General features: G+C 46.2%; 2 protein-coding genes across 2 annotated transcripts in view; both read left to right on the top strand.

Annotated features, from left to right (window-relative positions):
• The window catches only part of LOC134510222 (ovostatin-like), a 27338-nt gene extending 17140 nt beyond the window's left edge, over window positions 1-10198 (top strand). The window contains exons 23-36 of the mRNA XM_063323289.1: window positions 8-59; window positions 850-933; window positions 1833-2009; window positions 2482-2563; window positions 3025-3181; window positions 3604-3678; window positions 4723-4888; window positions 5160-5380; window positions 6291-6506; window positions 6921-7041; window positions 7260-7471; window positions 8021-8089; window positions 9003-9108; window positions 10137-10198. Of these exons, the coding sequence (XP_063179359.1) occupies window positions 8-59; window positions 850-933; window positions 1833-2009; window positions 2482-2563; window positions 3025-3181; window positions 3604-3678; window positions 4723-4888; window positions 5160-5380; window positions 6291-6506; window positions 6921-7041; window positions 7260-7471; window positions 8021-8089; window positions 9003-9108; window positions 10137-10198 (1800 nt within the window). The remainder of the gene's footprint in view (window positions 1-7; window positions 60-849; window positions 934-1832; window positions 2010-2481; window positions 2564-3024; window positions 3182-3603; window positions 3679-4722; window positions 4889-5159; window positions 5381-6290; window positions 6507-6920; window positions 7042-7259; window positions 7472-8020; window positions 8090-9002; window positions 9109-10136) is intronic.
• On the top strand, window positions 9200-15134 carry LOC134510276 (collagen alpha-1(I) chain-like). Its single transcript, XM_063323408.1, has 2 exons — window positions 9200-12310; window positions 14981-15134. Exons 1-2 carry the CDS (start codon window positions 11646-11648, stop codon window positions 15132-15134), a joined length of 819 nt encoding a protein of 272 aa, XP_063179478.1. The 5' UTR covers window positions 9200-11645.
• Window positions 15135-16827: the final 1693 nt, after the last annotated feature.

Raw genomic sequence — 16827 nt, forward strand, 5'->3', positions numbered from 1 at the left:
CATGCAGCCTGAAGGCATCAGAAGGGAAAAGACCCAAAATTCCCTAATCTGTACAAAAGGTAAGGGTCTTATATGTTGCTGTTCTGAAAGGAACTGAAAGGATGGTTGGAGTTCGCACTCTTCCCTGTGCTGCTCGTCGATGCCGTTCCTTCCCTTTTCCCCCGAGTTGCCTAAATGGCAGCTAGTGTGAGTGCTTACAGCTCAATTCTCTGCTATGAACTTCCAGTGTGACCTGGTGCACATCCCTTAGGCAGTGTTTGTGCTGCAGTCAGGAGTGCTCAGATGCTGAAGGAAGGCTGCTATGAAGCTGTCAAAGGGAGATGACCGTTTTGCGCAAAATCTGTTCTGCATTTCATGCGCTTATGTTTGACTGCTGTCCTCTATTCCAAGGGTAACTGTAGCTTGCAGCTTTCCACTTTTAGTGGGAATGGGAGAGGGCATGTAACGTTCCCTTCTACACCATCTCGGTGCTGACTGCAAACAGCTTCCAAAGCTTCCTGGAGGCTCTTTTTAAAAGAGGCACAAAAGCAGCCCTGACCCTCACCAACCAGCCCTTCCCAGTGTCTCACTGAAGAAATCCCCAGGATTCACAGACACAGCAGCCCGGTAGCACCAGCCTTACCCTGTTCAGCTGATTTCTGTTGAGCAATGACAGTCACTGCACCACTGGGTCTGTTTTTCACAGTTTTGGTTTTGCTGTGCCCTCTTCTCTCTTGATGTTCTTGGAGACAGCTGTGAGCTTCTGTCTATTACTGTCTCTCGTGTGCAGTTTTGCACTGTGCAATTTCACTGCTACTACCGATGTTCCTACGCAAATGACCACAACGCACTTAATATTTTTCTCCACAGACGATGTGGTTTTTCAAGATGTTGCTCTAGATCTACCTACAAATGTGGTGGAAGGATCAGCCAGAGCTTCCTTTTCTGTTGTTGGTAAATATGTAATTATAAAACGTAAAAAGAAGGAAAAAGTAAAAACATAAAATTAAAGCTTTTTCAGGATTCTAAACGTCAGTTTCCACTCTTTGTGTGGGAAACTTGTGAGAAAAGAGATTGATTCTCATCCTGTTCAGCAAATCTCTTAGCTGCATCAGAGAAATTAAGTTTAAATATTGGTTACATCCTTCTTCCCTTTTCTGTTTAAACTTATTGCAATTGAATGTTTTGCTCTGAAGTAGCACAGTTCTGAGTTATGATCTCAGCCAGACTCATGCCAGTAAGACCTTTTTCCACTCGCCCATCTGCAAATCCAAGATGCTAGTGGGATCTTTTCAGTCTTTCCCTGGAAATAACCTGGGCTTGGTTACATGACTACTAGTCATAAAATCTTTGCTTTGTAATGTCCTTGATGGGTCTATTCTATATTCCCTAAAAATAGCAATTTAGAGGTGGTCTATGATACATCTGCATAACCAATGTGCCTTTTCAGCATTAGTTGTTAATTCTGCAATACATGATTCATTGTAGCATCTCTGGGCTGGTCCCCTTCCCTTCTCTGGAAACCGAAGTTTCCTGGAAGTTCTTCTTTTAATTTCTAATAAGAATTATGTGCTTGAAGGGGCACTAAAGTAGGTAGTGTTTGTGGTGTGGACAATTTAGACTGAGTAAGGGGAGTCAGGGAACGGATTTCTTTGTTGACTGCAAAGCAGAACAGAACAAATTATTCAGCACTGAGAGCTTCATGCTTACTGGAAATCTTTGCGGTACCAAATAGGCTTGCAGTCCCAGCTAGGCTTTTGCTGACCCAGCCTACAGAATGGTAGGTAAAAAACACTGTTTATTTCAGTGGCCATCAGTTGTGCTAATCCTCCCTGGCATCTCCTGTTCCCCAGGCGACATCATGGGTGCTGCCATGCAGAATGTGCACCAGCTGCTCCAGATGCCATTCGGCTGTGGGGAGCAGAACATGGTCCTGTTTGCACCCAACATCTATGTCCTGGACTATCTGAACAAGACAGGGCAGCTGAGCGAGGAGGTCAAATCCAAGGCCATTGGATACTTAGTGAGCGGTGAGAGCTTTGTGCTTCCCTTACGCTGTATGCTGAAATTCCCACTGATGCCCAGTAAGAAGCAGCAGCGTGTCTGTCCTGGCAGTGGGCTGCTGCAGCCCAGCTCAGTGACCCGAGGGACTGCCCTGATCAAGACGTTTGCTTTGTCTTCATTCTTTCCTTATCCGATTTTGCTGAGACTCGATCGCCGTGTTCCCTTTGAGGTTCTGTCTTTCAGTCCCTTTCTCCTTTCCCACTCAGGCACAGCATGTATCCTAATCCTGTTAGCAGAGAGCTGATACAGCTCTGCCTATTCTATGACTCAGTGTTGCTGCAGGACAACAGGTTTCATGCTTCCACCTAAATTCCCTCAGAGATGCCCCACTGCTTGGTGTATTGCCTTTCCATGCTTTTCCACTGTGGTTTCAGATAGCAAACAGAGCAGGGTTTTGTTTTTAAACTAGGAAACGCTTTCTCTTCCATGTTTTTGCAGGCTACCAGAAGCAGCTGTCATACAAACATCCAGATGGGTCCTACAGCATCTTTGGCACCAGAGACAAAGAAGGGAACACCTGGTGAGTGACTGAGAGCAGAAATGGCTCAGAAATGGATTTGCATTGAATTCACATGATGCAGGTAAAAGGCATCTTTACTAGCTAAACAAAATGTACAGAGCTGGCTAGGACTGGGACTCTCTAAGTACTAAGAAAAATGGCTTTCCACCCCCTGCCAGATGGGGTGCGAAGAGAGGAGGTGATCCCCAAAGACCCAGCTGCCTTTTTGATTCGAACTCCTGCTGTCTCCCATGAAACACAATGCACTGCAGTGCTCTGTAGCCAGGAGCCGCCCCAGAGTGTGTCCCATCTAGCTACTGTTCCTTTAACTACCCTCTCTTGGAGGAGCACACAAAGACAAAGCAAGCCTCCAAAATGCTGTCTGTAATTTTCCGTGCTTATGCCTACTGTGAATGGAAGGGTTGACTTTTTTCTGTTCCTGTTTCCAATGCTCATCTTACAGCTTCTTCTTTCCCCTGCAGGCTCACTGCCTTTGTGTACAAATCATTTGCACAAGCTAGTCACTTCATCTATATTGATGACAATGTCCAGGCTCAAACCTTGATGTGGCTGGCAAGCAAACAGAAGCCAGATGGCTGCTTCCGAAGTGTTGGGACACTCTTCAACAACGCCTTGAAGGTAGTAGAGAATTTCTTCTTGGTCAAATTTACACTCTTATCTTCAAGAACATGCTATCCCATTACTGTCAGAAACTATACTTTACTCCAAATGCCTGATGTCTGCCAAGGGCTAACTCTCCACACTTTACAATGACTATTTTCATCTCAGTCAGCTTCCCCACACTGTATTTTACATCTTATGAGCAACTGAGATAGGGTTACTGAGATTGAACTGTAAGCTTGAAGGAGTGGTATTTTTTGAGGTGATAGCAGCGGGTCTCTCTTGATTTAAGAGCCATCCCTGCCATGTGTATTCTCTCCTTCCTTGCAGACTGCCTCCAGAGCTGGCCACACTCTCCCAGCGGGGACATGGCAATTCATATTTAAAGGCTTTTAACTCCTGCCATTGACTGAAAATTCCTCTCTCTGTGTCCTTTTCAGGGAGGAGTAAATGACGAGCTGTCGCTTTCTGCCTACATCACCATTGCCATGCTAGAAGCTGGGCACTCTGGCTCGGTAAGGAGACCTTCAGCTGCTGGTATTCAGCTGGAATTGGTCCCCAGTTGTTGACTTGGCTCCAATAATCTGCTACAAATTGTCCAGGTAGTAAAGAGAGAGAGAGGAAGAGAGAAGTCCCAGGCAACATGACCCTACTCTGTATCTACATTAGTTGCTGTGACATCAGTTCCCCATCTTTATACCTCCTCAGCCACCAGTGTTCAAGTAGAAACAGTACAGACCTCAGTGGGATTAGATCTTCTATTTGAGAGACCCAAGACATTAAGTGACACCTTTTAGTTTTCAATAAAGAAACGTGACAAGTAGTAGTCCACACACTATGGCTTAGCTTCAAACATGGCTCAGTCAAGAACATAAGTTATTGCAGGTAAATCCATAAAGTCTACAAATGGAACGAAAAGCTATCTTGGGAAAACAAAGCTCCATCAGAGTGAAAAGCCAATCTGTCTTTTTCTAAAAGTAGCTAGTACCAAGGAGACTACAGCAGAGATGTCAGACTTCAATATATGACTTTCTCAGCCTCCAATTTGTCTTATCCTTTTCGAGGCGCTTCCTGATTAGATAATGCATTAGCAAGGACACAGAGTCAAACTGTGAACAGATTTTACTGGGTAAAAACCTATTATAAATCCACAGAATTAAATTAAGAACATACCACAGTCACCAAGGACAGGGACTACTAGGTTGGATTTGTTCAAGAAAACGCACTCCTGACTAGAAGTGCAGAGTGAATTGTTATCATGGAGGTAAGCAGAAAGAATTAGCTGTGAAAGAAACAGAACAGTCTTCTGTTTATACACCAACATCTTCGAGAACACACTGAAAAGCTACTTGATTTTTATGACTTTTCAGTCTGAAATTCCTCTTTAAAGAATTCTGTATTCTGTCTCCTGAAGTCACTATACAAACTGAAGTCCCATTCTCATTGCTGTAATAGTGACAGGATGAAGAATAGGTTTAAAGAAAATGAATGTTTGGCCAGGTAAAGACTACTGTCCTGAATTAGATCCTTATGTTACTTTTTTTTCCTTTTTTCCTAAGTACCCTGTAGTCCGAAATGCCTTTTTTTGCCTGAAGACTGCATCTGAGAAGAGTATCAGTGATATTTACACGCAGGCACTCATGGCCTATGCTTTCTGCTTAGCCGGCAAGGCAGAAAAATGTGAATCATTCCTTAGAGAGTTACAGAAATCAGCAAAGGAAGCTGGTAAGTTTCAGACATTTTGGGAATTTGGGAGGTGGGAAGAGGGAACGGATCTTACTGATGGTATGTGGTCTAACCTTGACAATATTGAGAGTATAACCACATAAACCAACTTCCACAAGTAATCTATGGAGTTAATTTACAGCACATCTGTTGCTCTGTAGAGAGTACTTAGGAGAAAGAGGCCAGGACGCAGTACATCTCTGAGGTAGCATAGAGCAGTGACACCTGCAAACCGTTCTGGTTGCTCCTCACCTTCTCTTTGTTTATTCAGATGGTTCACAGCACTGGGAGCAGAAGGAGAGGTCTCCATCAGAAAAATCCCCCTCTTTCCTTGACCATGCCCCATCAGCTGAAGTTGAGATCACCAGTTATGTGCTGTTGGCAATGCTCTACAAACCCAACCGGAGCCAAGAGGATCTCACAAAGGCCTCAGGGATTGTGCAGTGGATCATCAGGCAGCAGAATCCCTATGGAGGCTTCTCTTCCACCCAGGTGCCGAAACTCCCTCCTACTCCCCAGCCAGTCCTAGGAACTGGGGCACTGGTTCAGGGTGCCAGAAATAAGACTACCTAGTCTTATTTCTCTTTTGTACCTACTGTCTCAAACACACAGATGCCAAGCCTTTCTCATAGAGACACCAAATTAGGTGTTTTTTTTCCTCTTCTTATTAACTATGGAAAGGTTAAAGCCATACAAGAGTAATTTGGCTAGCCACAAATACAGATATTTTGTGTCAGGGATGAGCCTAGAAAATACCAAGTCCCAGCTGTTATATGACCAAGAATGCTCCGTAGTTCCCTAGAAAACACATGCCTCACTGCTATTAAAAACTCTAGAAGTGTTCTCTAGTGATCAGATTTTATGTTCTGAGACTTTCACACAAGTAGAGAGATTTCTTCCACCCTAAAACATGCATGCTAGAATGAAATGGCTCCTTATGTATGGGGACCCTAGAATTATACACAAATTCAGGGTTTCTTTAGCCTCAATGAAGTGACTGTGCTTTGTACTGGAACCGTGTCTTTGACTTCTCCACCAGGCACGTTGTGTAGGTAATTGTCTTTTATTGTCCAGTATCTGAAGGGGGCGTACAAGAAAGCTGGAGAGGGACTTTTTACAAGGCCGTGTAGTGATAGAACAAGGGGTAATGGCTTCAAACTGGAAGAGGGTAGGTTAAGATTAGATATCAGAAAGAAATTTTTCACTGTGAGGGTGGTGAGACACCGGAACAGGTTTCCCAGAGAAGCTGTGCAGGCCCCATCCCTGGAAGTGTTCAAGACCAGGCCGGATGGGGCCTTGAGCAACCTGGTCCAGTGGGAGGAACTAGGTGATCTTTAAGGTCCCTTCCAACCCAAACCATTCTACGATTCTATGATTCTATGATTATTTTCTTTCCCTTCAGGACACAGTCATTGCTCTTCAAGCCCTCTCTGCTTATGGTGAGGCTACCTACAATTCTGTTACACAAAATGTAGTCAAGATCGCTTCCAAAAAGCCTTTTGAGAAGGTAATTATTGTCAACAATGCGAACAGGCTCCTATTGCAAGAGACTCCCCTTCCTGAGGTCCCTGGGAAATACAGCCTAACAGTGAACGGCAGTGGATGTGTGCTTATGCAAGTAAGTGTTTGCTCTCCTCTTCATTGTTTCTCACATTCTGCATACAATACAGTCATGTTTTTGATAATTCTCCATCCACCTTCTCTTTATTTGTCCTGATTATTTTATGTCCCTAAACTATTTAAACACACTGTCCCCCATTCCACATTCTGACTCCAGTGGAGTCACAGCACGAGAAAGAAAAAAGAGTCCTTTCTGATCAGCAACTGGTTTCTCTCTGGGAGGTGACTCTGGGTATGAGCACTTTCGTTGTTAAAGAGCAGAAATCTGATGTGTCTGTCACTGATGTAAGCAAGGATCTTCCACATAAAACCAAGAACAACATTGCCAGGAAACTTGACTAAGTTTGACACTTTTGAAACGCAAAGAAAAACCCTTGGCATGCTTGAACAAAAGGGTTTTTTCCTCTTCCAGACGGCACTGAGATACAACATTCACCTTCCAGAGGGGGCCTTTGGATTTTCACTCTCAGTAAAGGCATCACATGCTTCCTGCCCACTGGATCGACCAGCAAAATTTGATATTGTCCTCATAAGCAGGTAATGTGCCATCAACAAACCAGCGGCACAGGTGACAAGTCACACAGAGAAGAATGCTGTATGTATTCAGTTTTGCTTATAAAGACAAAAAAAAATCAAGCTGATCAATGTGTTTGATGATATCAGCCTTTAAGACCCAATATCCCAAAAGACATTGTGACAGTAACTGATGGCACCTTCATACGAGGGGCCTCTCCAGTGTCGCCCATCTAAGCCCAGCAGCAAGCACATGTGATTCGCTCTAGCCTCCCCATGCTGCATGAGGCCAGGAGCAGAGAGCTGATGTTTGCTTCCCCAGGCATGGTCCAGACTGACAGAGGCTTCTGTCGTTTCAGTTACACAGGGAAGCGCAGCAGCTCCAACATGGTCATTATTGATGTGAAGATGCTCTCTGGCTTTGTTCCTGTTAAGTCTTCTCTGGATAAGGTAAACTATAGGAGCAAGATTAAATGAGTCATCCCAGAGAAGACTGGTCATGATGAAAACAGGCCTGGTTACGAATCATTCGCCCACAAACCCTGCGAGGTGTTTGTATGGCTGCACCATTTTCCTTTAATGAGCGGAGAGAATGCCCTACAGGGAGCTGTGAGCACACAGACTTTCCCACATTAAAAACTAGGAAGGGTTCCAGCTAGAGCCTGACCAACTGGAAGCTGCAACTGGGAGCTGGAACTGCCCAGGTAGGGAAAGAATGGGAACTATACAACACCAGAGTCAGGCATCATTCCCCAGATGAACTGCAGTGCCTCTCCTGCAGGTGAGAAGTGCTCATACCCACCACTAAGTCAAGTGGCAAGTTTTGCCCGGTCCTCTCCATCTATTCAGCAACATTTGGATGCTAAAAATCAGCTGACAGCCCTTGATACCTGGCTAGGAACACAATGAATCCCACAGCCATGGAGTAGTAGGGTCTGAGGTAGGACTTGTTTTTTAATGGCTTATAAATATATTTATCTCCATTTCCTTGTTTTAAAGCTCATTGACAGTCATACAGTGATGCAAGTAGAAAACAAGAAAAACCACGTTCTCCTTTATCTGCAAAATGTAAGTTCTGATCACTGTCTACTTATTTTCACAAAAGATGCGAACAGCATGTAATAGATGCACCTACAGCATGGACACACTCCATAAAGTGCATTTATCATGTCCCCTTCCTCATCAGTTTTCCCCTGTAATCACTAAGCTGCTTACTCCTCAAACTGCGTATAACAGCCCAACCTCCCAAATGGCTTCACACCGACACCTGCCCTACTAGCAACTAGAAATAAGTTAATGAAGAAAAGGATACAGAAATTAATCAAAATTCTTTCTCCTTTCAGTCAATAGCAGATAAACACCAGAAAAGAGGTTCCCTTGTGCGTATGTCGCCTTGGTAGGCTTCTCGTAAACCTCCTTCCTTCCAACAGGACATGAAACACTGCTCTGATGTCCTCTGGAAAGATTTCCATTCCTGCTCTTAGGCTAGTTCATTCCCAAATTTAACATGTAATCTAATCTGTGGATCAGAATTTAATTAGTAAAAGTACATTTGATTTGGGCCCTGAAGAACTAACAGAAGCCAATATCCCAGTGATGTACATTGATTCCCAGTTTCTTGGTGGCACATAATGTTCATGTCTGAAATGGGAGGTGTTGGAATACCAGGCTATGATCCAGACCATTGGAAGACCTGGAGAATTAAGCTCAGTCCTTTGGGACATTTTTTTCCCTCTCAGGCAATAGGATGTGTAATAACCACAGAATCAGGTAGTACAAGCAGGATAGGAAGCCTACAACTCTTCACTTCGATTTCACTTCGGATTTTCCAAACATATTTCAGATAACGGATGTCCCACATCTGTATGTGTGGCATCAGTGGGATGTGGCATATACAGTCTATCAATCACCACCCTAGTCTGCTACAGATGGTGTTGTACAAATAAAAAGACTTATGTGATCCCTGTCCCTCCATTCCCAGATCTCGCAGAAGAAAAGGAAAGAAATCACTTTCTCAGTTGAGCAGGACTTTGTAGTGACCCATCCCAAGCCAGCTCCTGTGCAGATCTATGATTACTATGAAACAGGTAGGTCTTTGATTTTAACAAGTATGAAGCCTCGGGGCGGGACAGGGACAGCAGAAACGCTGCGTGCATTAATGGAGATCCAGAACTAGCCCTCCTGGAACCAATGCTCCTCTGAGCTCTATCAGGAGCTGGATCTAGTGCCAGGGGAGAGACTCATTTCTCTTTAGTGAGCTTGGTCTCATGCCCGGAGTGCCAAGTGGGCACGACTGGGAGTCCTGGTGGACAACAGGATGACCATGAGCCAGCAATGTGCCCTTGTGGCCAAGAAGGCCAATGGCATCCTGGGGTGCATCAAGAACAGTGTGGCCAGCAGGTCGAGGGAGGTCATCCTCCCCCTCTACTCTGCCTTGGTGAGGCCGCACCTGGAGTACTGTGTCCAGTTCTGGGCTCCCCAGTTCAAGAAGGACAGAGAACTGCTGGAGAGGGTGCAGCAGAGACCTACCAAGATGATTAGGGGACTGGAACACCTCTGTTATGAAGAAAGGCTGAGGGATTTGGGTCTCTTCAGTCTGGAAAAAAGACGGCTGAGGGGGGACCTTGTCAACACTTATAAATACTTAAAGGGTGGGTGTCAGGAGGATGGGGCCAGGCTCTTTTCAGTGGTGCCCAGCGACAGGACAAGAGGTAACAAGCACAAACTTGAGCATAGGAAGTTCCACCTAAACATGAGGAGGAACTTCTTTCCTGTGAGGGTGGCAGAGCACTGGAACAGGCTGCCCAGAGAGGTGGTGGAGTCTCTGTCTCTGGAGACATTCAAAACCCTCCTGGACACGTTCCTGTGCAACCTGCTCTGGGTGACCCTGCTCTGGCAGGGGGGTTGGACTGGATGATCTCCAGAGGTCCATTCCAACCCTATGATTCTATGATTCTATGATTGGCAAGTTATAAAAATGCATGCACCAGAACAAAGGAGATGTTCTGGATCTACAAGGATCTACAGCTTAAGTGTGCATAGGGTATATCTGCCTCCAGCAAAAGGGACAGGAAGTAGTCTCCAGGCTAATGGGAGCATTTCTTTCCTTCTCCAGAAAAGTATGCTGTTGCTCAGTATATGTCACCTTGCAAAGAGGATGTTGCAGAAATGGACTAATGATGAGGAAAGGTAAGTGAAAGCCAGAAAAAAAAGTAAGCAGATAAGAAGGTGAAGTGTAAAGCAGCATGAGCAGAGGGATTGGCAGGGTGAGCAGAGCAATAACCATTCTTGCAGAAAGGGAGTCTTCAGTCTCCGCCAGGCTTCTCAGGGATCATCCAGAGACAGTGGCCAGATCCTGTCCCATGACACATGCTCAGTGGACTGCAAGTGGAGACCACATTGCTGTTCATGGGAAGAGCTCAGCCTCTAGGATGAAAGTGAAAGTGCAGAATAATGGAGAGACTGGGAAATACCTTCCGAGTTTTCTCAAAAGCATCTACACTTAGCAAGGAATAATCTACCTACAACTGTACTTGAAAGCCTCCCCTCTGAAGCCTATGCTTCATGGGCACAGGCAAGGTGCTTCACACAAACTTACAGAAACCCTTTCCTGGACAGTTAATCCATTGTCTGAGGAGAACACTTGAGGTGACGTGAATCATGGAGGTGATGTGTTGACTAGTCAGAGGTACGGTGCTGCCTCGCTGCAAGGGACATCCAGGTCTGCATCCTGCTCAGCACAGCAGTTACGCTGGCTGTTAACTGCTGAGCAGTTCCTGAGGGGTTCGGGCACAGCTCGCTGCCAGACCTTGGTCCAGCTTTTGTCTGTTTTGCACAGAAGGGGCTGACTACCCTGTATCCTGAAACCGTGTTATATACTCTGCAGCTGTTGGTGTGTTCTCATTAAGTTTATTTCCTTTTGTACTTTCCCCTGCAGGACCATCATAAATGCTGAACAAGCGGTCAAGCACCCTATCTTCTTTTGTCATTAAGTGCTGGAAAGGGCCGTTTCACCTTACTAATCACAGTGGGAGTTTGTGATGTCATTTGAGCTAGTGTCTGATTCCTTGTTTCCTTTCACGGCACATCTCTCTTGATCTGTATCATAATCATGTATACCTTTCCATCAATAAACCTCCCTTTTACATTGGGCAATGACTTTTTTTCTGGTTTCACAGAACAAACATTTCAATGACAGCCTGCCTGTTATGGTTGCTGGTTGGGGGAAAATGGGGAGAAATGTTGTCTGCTGTGCCTGCAGCACTCAGCCTCCTGTCCGAGCTATGCCTGATAATCATTGGAACTACTGTAATATGCAGCATGTTCAGTCCCTCCTACCTCCGGAGTGTAGGACTCATCGCCCACAGCTGCTGAACAGCCCCTCACCATTCCCCGGTCCTGAAAGGGTGCCACCCCTGCCCCTGTGGCATAAAAGTAGGGTTTATGTATGGACATCATGGAGTGACTCTGCATCACGCTTAGTAGTGGAGAGGGTGAAGAAATGGGCAGGTTTCCACCCAGACCTGGTGAGTGCCTGATCCCACATCCTGGATCTTACCCTGCCAGGCCCACCTGTCCTCCGGACTGGGCAGAGTTTGTCTAAAAGAGATGATGAGCCTGGATCATGATGCCTTGTCTCAGCCACCGGCAAGAAGCCTCCCCCTTCTCCTGCACCTCTTGTCATCCCCCACTTTGTTATGCTTGCAGTCGTGGTGGTTTCGGCAAACAGAGACGCTTTTGGGCTGCAGCGTGGCAGAGTCGGTGGGTGGGTGGGTGGGAAGAGCGTGACCCAGGCACTACGGGAGCCCTGGCAGAGGGGACCAAGGGACAGGGAGGCACGGCTGGAGACGAGGGGGCACAGAAGCATCAGGAGGCCTCGGGAAAGAAAAACGGACGCTGCTCCTCTTTCCCAGAAGCAACAACCGCGCCGGCAGCCCTCGCTGAACCCCGACAGGCTCCCACGGACGCGCCCGGGCGGGGCGGTGGCAGCAGCTCGGACGGGGCGGGCGGCTCCGTGTTCGCCCGCCAGGCGGCGCCCTTGCTCCGTGCCGGTCCCGCCGCAGCTCAGCGACGGTGGGATCGAGCCCCACGCCGCTCCCAGACAGCGCGATCCAGCCCGCACCGGCCTCCGTGCAGTGTAGCGGGCACCGAGCATCCACCAGGCGTGAGCGGGGAGGAAAGGATGGATCTGTCATGGAGTGGAGCGCGGGCCGGGGGACAGGACCCGCCATGCAAAAGCGTGGACAAGAATTTAAGCGACGATGCAAACGGTTCCAGTGCCGAGGACGGGTATGTGTCCTGAAAGGATCCGTTTCACCAGGCAATCTGCTGAAGCTGAGTGTGAACTTCGGTTTTGTTTCAATGAAAATTAATCATCATGTCAACACAGAATACCTCTCCTCCGAAATATTTTTCCTTTCCTTTCCTTTCCTTTCCTTTCCTTTCCTTTCCTTTCCTTTCCTTTCCTTTCCTTTCCTTTCCTTTCCTTTCCTTTCCTTTCCTTTCCTTTCCTTTCCTTTCCTTTCCTTTCCTTTCCTTTCCTTTCCTTTCCTTTCCTTTCCTTCCCTTCCCTTCCCTTCCCTTCCCTTCCCTTCCCTTCCCTTCCCTTCCCTTTTCCCTTCCCTTTTCCCTTCCCTTTTCCCTTCCCTTCCCTTCCCTTCCCTTCCCTTCCCTTCCCTTCCCTTCCCTTCCCTTTTCCCTTCCCTTTTCCCTTCCCTTTTCCCTTCCCTTTTCCCTTCCCTTTTCCTTCTCCTTCACTTTTCTTTTCCTTTCCCTTTCCTTCTCCTTCTCCTTCTCCTTCTCCTTTCCCTTTCCTTCTCCTTCTCCTTCTCCTTCTCCTTCTCCTTCTCCTTCTCCTTCTCCTTCTCCTTCTCCTTCTCCTTCTCCTTCTCCTTCTCCTTCTCTCAAAGGGCACTAAATAATTTGAGTCAGTGGGATTTGTGTTTCTGAGTTACCCAGGCCTGGCTCCTCAACAAACCAGATGTCTGAGTCTCCACAGGCAGTAGGGTACCCAAATACTCACCGGATCCATCAGGGATGTGTTAATTTTAGAAGTGCACAGGGCTGCCCATCCAGGATATGCATGATATTGATGTTATAAAAAGCCATTTCATTAAGTTTCACAGACAAGGAATTTGTGGGGCATGAAATTGCTTTGGGTAGAGCGCAGATTTCCATGCTAAATTCCAAAATTAAAACTTCACTGGCAGCAGGAGGGAAGCAAGAAAGGCTGTGAATTTTGCTTTTCTGACACACCCCGAACTGTAGCAACTGACTCAATTTGTGTGAGCATGAGACTGGACTAAGGCAAGAGAATCAATAGTTACAGCAACAAGGTTGAGAAGGAGAGCAGGCTGAGTGGATGTGAATACAGGATGTGCATCTTTCTGGGGGATTTAAGGCCAATTAAGCCAAGGCTTCAGCATCCCACATGGAACTCATAAAAATCCCCCTCAGGTCTGGCCAAATGTTATTCTGTTCAGCCAAACATCGTTTTCTGGGAAGAAACAAAGACCTAAAAAAAAAAAAAAGCTGCATTTTTATCATTCTTGTGAAGCTTTCTTTTCCTCTTAGGCCAAACCTGAACGATTAAATTATCAAGAGCATATTTCCCACTGCACACTCTTCTTCTACATACTGAAAATGTAATATTTGTTACCTGATTTTATCCTGTGACTCACACAGTTAATTGCTGGTTGCAGTCAGATCTAATAAACGTCCCGTGCTCATTCTCTTTCTGCAGATTTTTACATGTAGATCATGTTCTCCCTGGCTTCTGCTCCTGCAGGGAACAGCAATATTCCTTAAAATGCATTCCAACACCTCCCGGATTTCTGGAACCTGGCTGCCTTGTTTCAGCTATTTGTTTCGTGGCACGCACCTGAAACTGATGCAAGTTTATTAATTGTTGACTAAGCAAAACAGGGACACCCATTAGACTGAATATCATTTCTTCCTCTGTAATCTGATAATCCTAATCATTCAGTCCCAGAGACTGGGGGACTAGGTCTCAGAAGGTCAGAACTACTTTAATTTTGGCAAGACGTACAAGCTAGGCAAACTCTGTTTCCCCAGGTGTGAGAAAATCAGGCTCACTGATTTTCAAGAGGTGCTCACAGCTACCCTACTGCTGCCTCCTCGAAGGCACAGATGCCAGTTCACAGCGCTCAGTATTCATAGAATCATAGAATTGTTAGGGTTGGAAGGGACCTTACAGATCATCTAGTTCCAACGCCCCTGCCATGGGCAGGGACACCTCCCACTAGATCAGGTTGCTCAGAGCCCCATCCAGCCTGGTCTTAGAAACTTCCAGGGATGGGTCTTCCACCACCTCTCTGGGCAACCTGTTCCAGTGTCTCACCACCCTCATGGTGAAGGACTTCTTCCTAACGTCCAGTCTGAATCGACCCATCTCTAGTTTTAATCTATTCCCTCTAGTCCTACCATTACCTGACGTCCTAAAAAGTCCCTGACATCCTAAAAAATCCCTCACCAGCTTTCTTGTAGGCCCCCATAAGATACTGGTAGGCCACTATAAGGTTTCCTCGGAGCCTTCTTTTCTCCAGACTGAACAAACCCAACTCTCTCAGCCTGTCCTCATAGGATTGAGATGTACACATCTCCATTTAAAAAATCTACCAGAGAATGGAGACAGATAAAAGTATCAGCTGAAACTGCTGTGCAGGTTCTTGGACTGAGTCAGGAACACCATGAGAAATGGTAAAATCAAAACTTTACTATGGTTGTCTGCCAGTGCCCTCATGTCTGCTCTTCAGCTTCTGGATCTCCTGTGGTTCTGTGCATGGCTCTGTTAGAAGTACATTAAAAGCTATTCTAAAATGCAGGTTCTCATGAATAAAAATGAGGTAACAAAGAGTGTAACCTCATCAGTATGTCTTTGATTAAAATGCTCTGTCACACTTACTTATTTAACTTATTGTGTTAAATCCTTCTTTGTAGGGTTTATTTGTGCCATGGGAATTGCTTTGCTGCTCATGGGGACTTCACACTGACGGATCTGCTAAAGACTGATGTCATGGCCCAGTTAAGAAGAGGACTTATAATGACTGCACTTGTTCTGGAAACTGAACATAAGCTTTTTTACTGTGGATGATGAGTCTCATCCACAATGTGAGCAGCAGGATGCAAGATCTAGAGAAAAAACAAATGGACCTCCACGGAAAGATAAGCTCCAGTGTAGCAGCATTCTCTTGCTTAGGCCCCTTCATTGCTTACCCAGCACTCTCATTAGAAAAAGAAGTCCTTGGTCTAGGGAATTTGTCTGCTCCACCTTTTGGTTCAAATCCTCTGTGACCCCTGCAGTGTCACAGGTAAGAGTGCCAAGCCGTCAAACAATGGCACAGCAAGACCACAGCTGTATGACTTCTTTTATTTTCCAGATCTTGTTACATACTTGTTGATGTTCAGGTTTTGTCCTCACCACCCTTCCTCTCTGTGTGTGATGACCAACCAATTAACTGACCAGAGAAGACCAGAAATGTGCCAGAGGAACCTTCAATCAAGAAATGATGATGTGTCAAAAAGCTCTGAGGAAAGAACTCAGTCTTGCTCTCCAGTCATTTATTTGTTGAGTTCATTTGCCACCTACCTGGTGGGCAATTAGGGAGGTAGGGCCATGTCTGCAGTCAAATGACCCCCACCACCTGATTCATCAGACAGGTGACATAGAAGCATGGTCACATCTCTGTCACCACTGGCTGTGAAATGCGCAGCATCAGAGAAGGCCTTCCTGAGGAACATCACTCATGTACGTTTTAATTTTTTATTCAGAGTTACAATAAAAAGGTTTCTCAAAAATTTTTCAAGTGGAGAAGCAACATTGTGCCAGATACTCCTGTAGCTCAACAGCAAAAGTTTCTTTCTGCTCAACCTCCTAAAGGGCCATCTTTTGAGGGTCAAGAAAGTCCTAAAAGCAAGGCATTACATTGAATGCAGGACCTACAAGGCTCCTTCAAGGAATATTCTCACTCGTCCCCTTTCTGATCCTTTTGTAAGCTCAGTACAGTGATCTCCTGATGCCTTTTGATCCTGCCCTGGAGTCCTCCGCTCGCTCTTCCTGCCACACCAGTGTTCCTGCTGTGAAAACCAGTACCTCCCCTAAGAACGTGATTTCAGCAGGACTCCCGGACCCTGTGTCGTCACACTGTGTATATAACCTGACAGCTGGGAGATTTAAAAAATCTTATTTGAGAGTGAAGGGAGGGTAAATATGAACGAGGCAGGCAGAGGTGGAGGCAATAAAAATCACCATACCGTGTATTGACAGGGCTCTACGTGCGTGCTCCTAAAGTGCTAACCTTGCACATTTTTTTCAGCCTCCCGCTCTTTGGCTCAGTACCCACGGTGAGGTGAAGGCCGGGTTATTACCAGAGGCAATTGCATAACCGTGCTACATGTTTTCTACTTCACTTTACTGGAAGTTTCTAGCTCTAGGTCCCACTGGTTCCCCTTGCTGTCCCTCCTGTCAAGTCATGGTGTGGCCACACTTACCCAGTAACTGAGGTCTGCGCCATGGTAAAGCTCATCTGGGAAGTCCTGTGCACTAAGCGTGGGATGCACTGCTGGCTCTCTCCTCACATCCCCTGCCTGCTTAGATGAGGTCTTGTCCTGTCCCCTTCCCACCACTTGTGTCCAGTGGAGGGTATCCTGAAACAGGAGGGATGAGCAGCAGTGTAATTGCAGCCAGGGCAGGCTCCGTAGCAGGACACTGTGTTCAAAAGGGTCCAAATAAATGACACGTTCTCCAGCTGTGTTACAGCATCATGGCTCATATCCCTTTCCCTGCT

The sequence above is a fragment of the Chroicocephalus ridibundus genome, chromosome 1 (assembly GCF_963924245.1).
Source record: "Chroicocephalus ridibundus chromosome 1, bChrRid1.1, whole genome shotgun sequence".
Classification (NCBI taxonomy): Eukaryota; Metazoa; Chordata; class Aves; order Charadriiformes; family Laridae; genus Chroicocephalus; species Chroicocephalus ridibundus.

Coding starts and splice junctions, on each gene's coding strand:
- LOC134510276 (XM_063323408.1), top strand. CDS start 11,646: ATGATGCCTTGTCTCAGCCACCGGCAAGAAGCCTCCCCCTTCTCCTGC. Junction 12,311..14,980: donor GGTTCCAGTGCCGAGGACGG/GTATGTGTCCTG, acceptor CCTTCTTTGTAG/GGTTTATTTGTGCCATGGGA.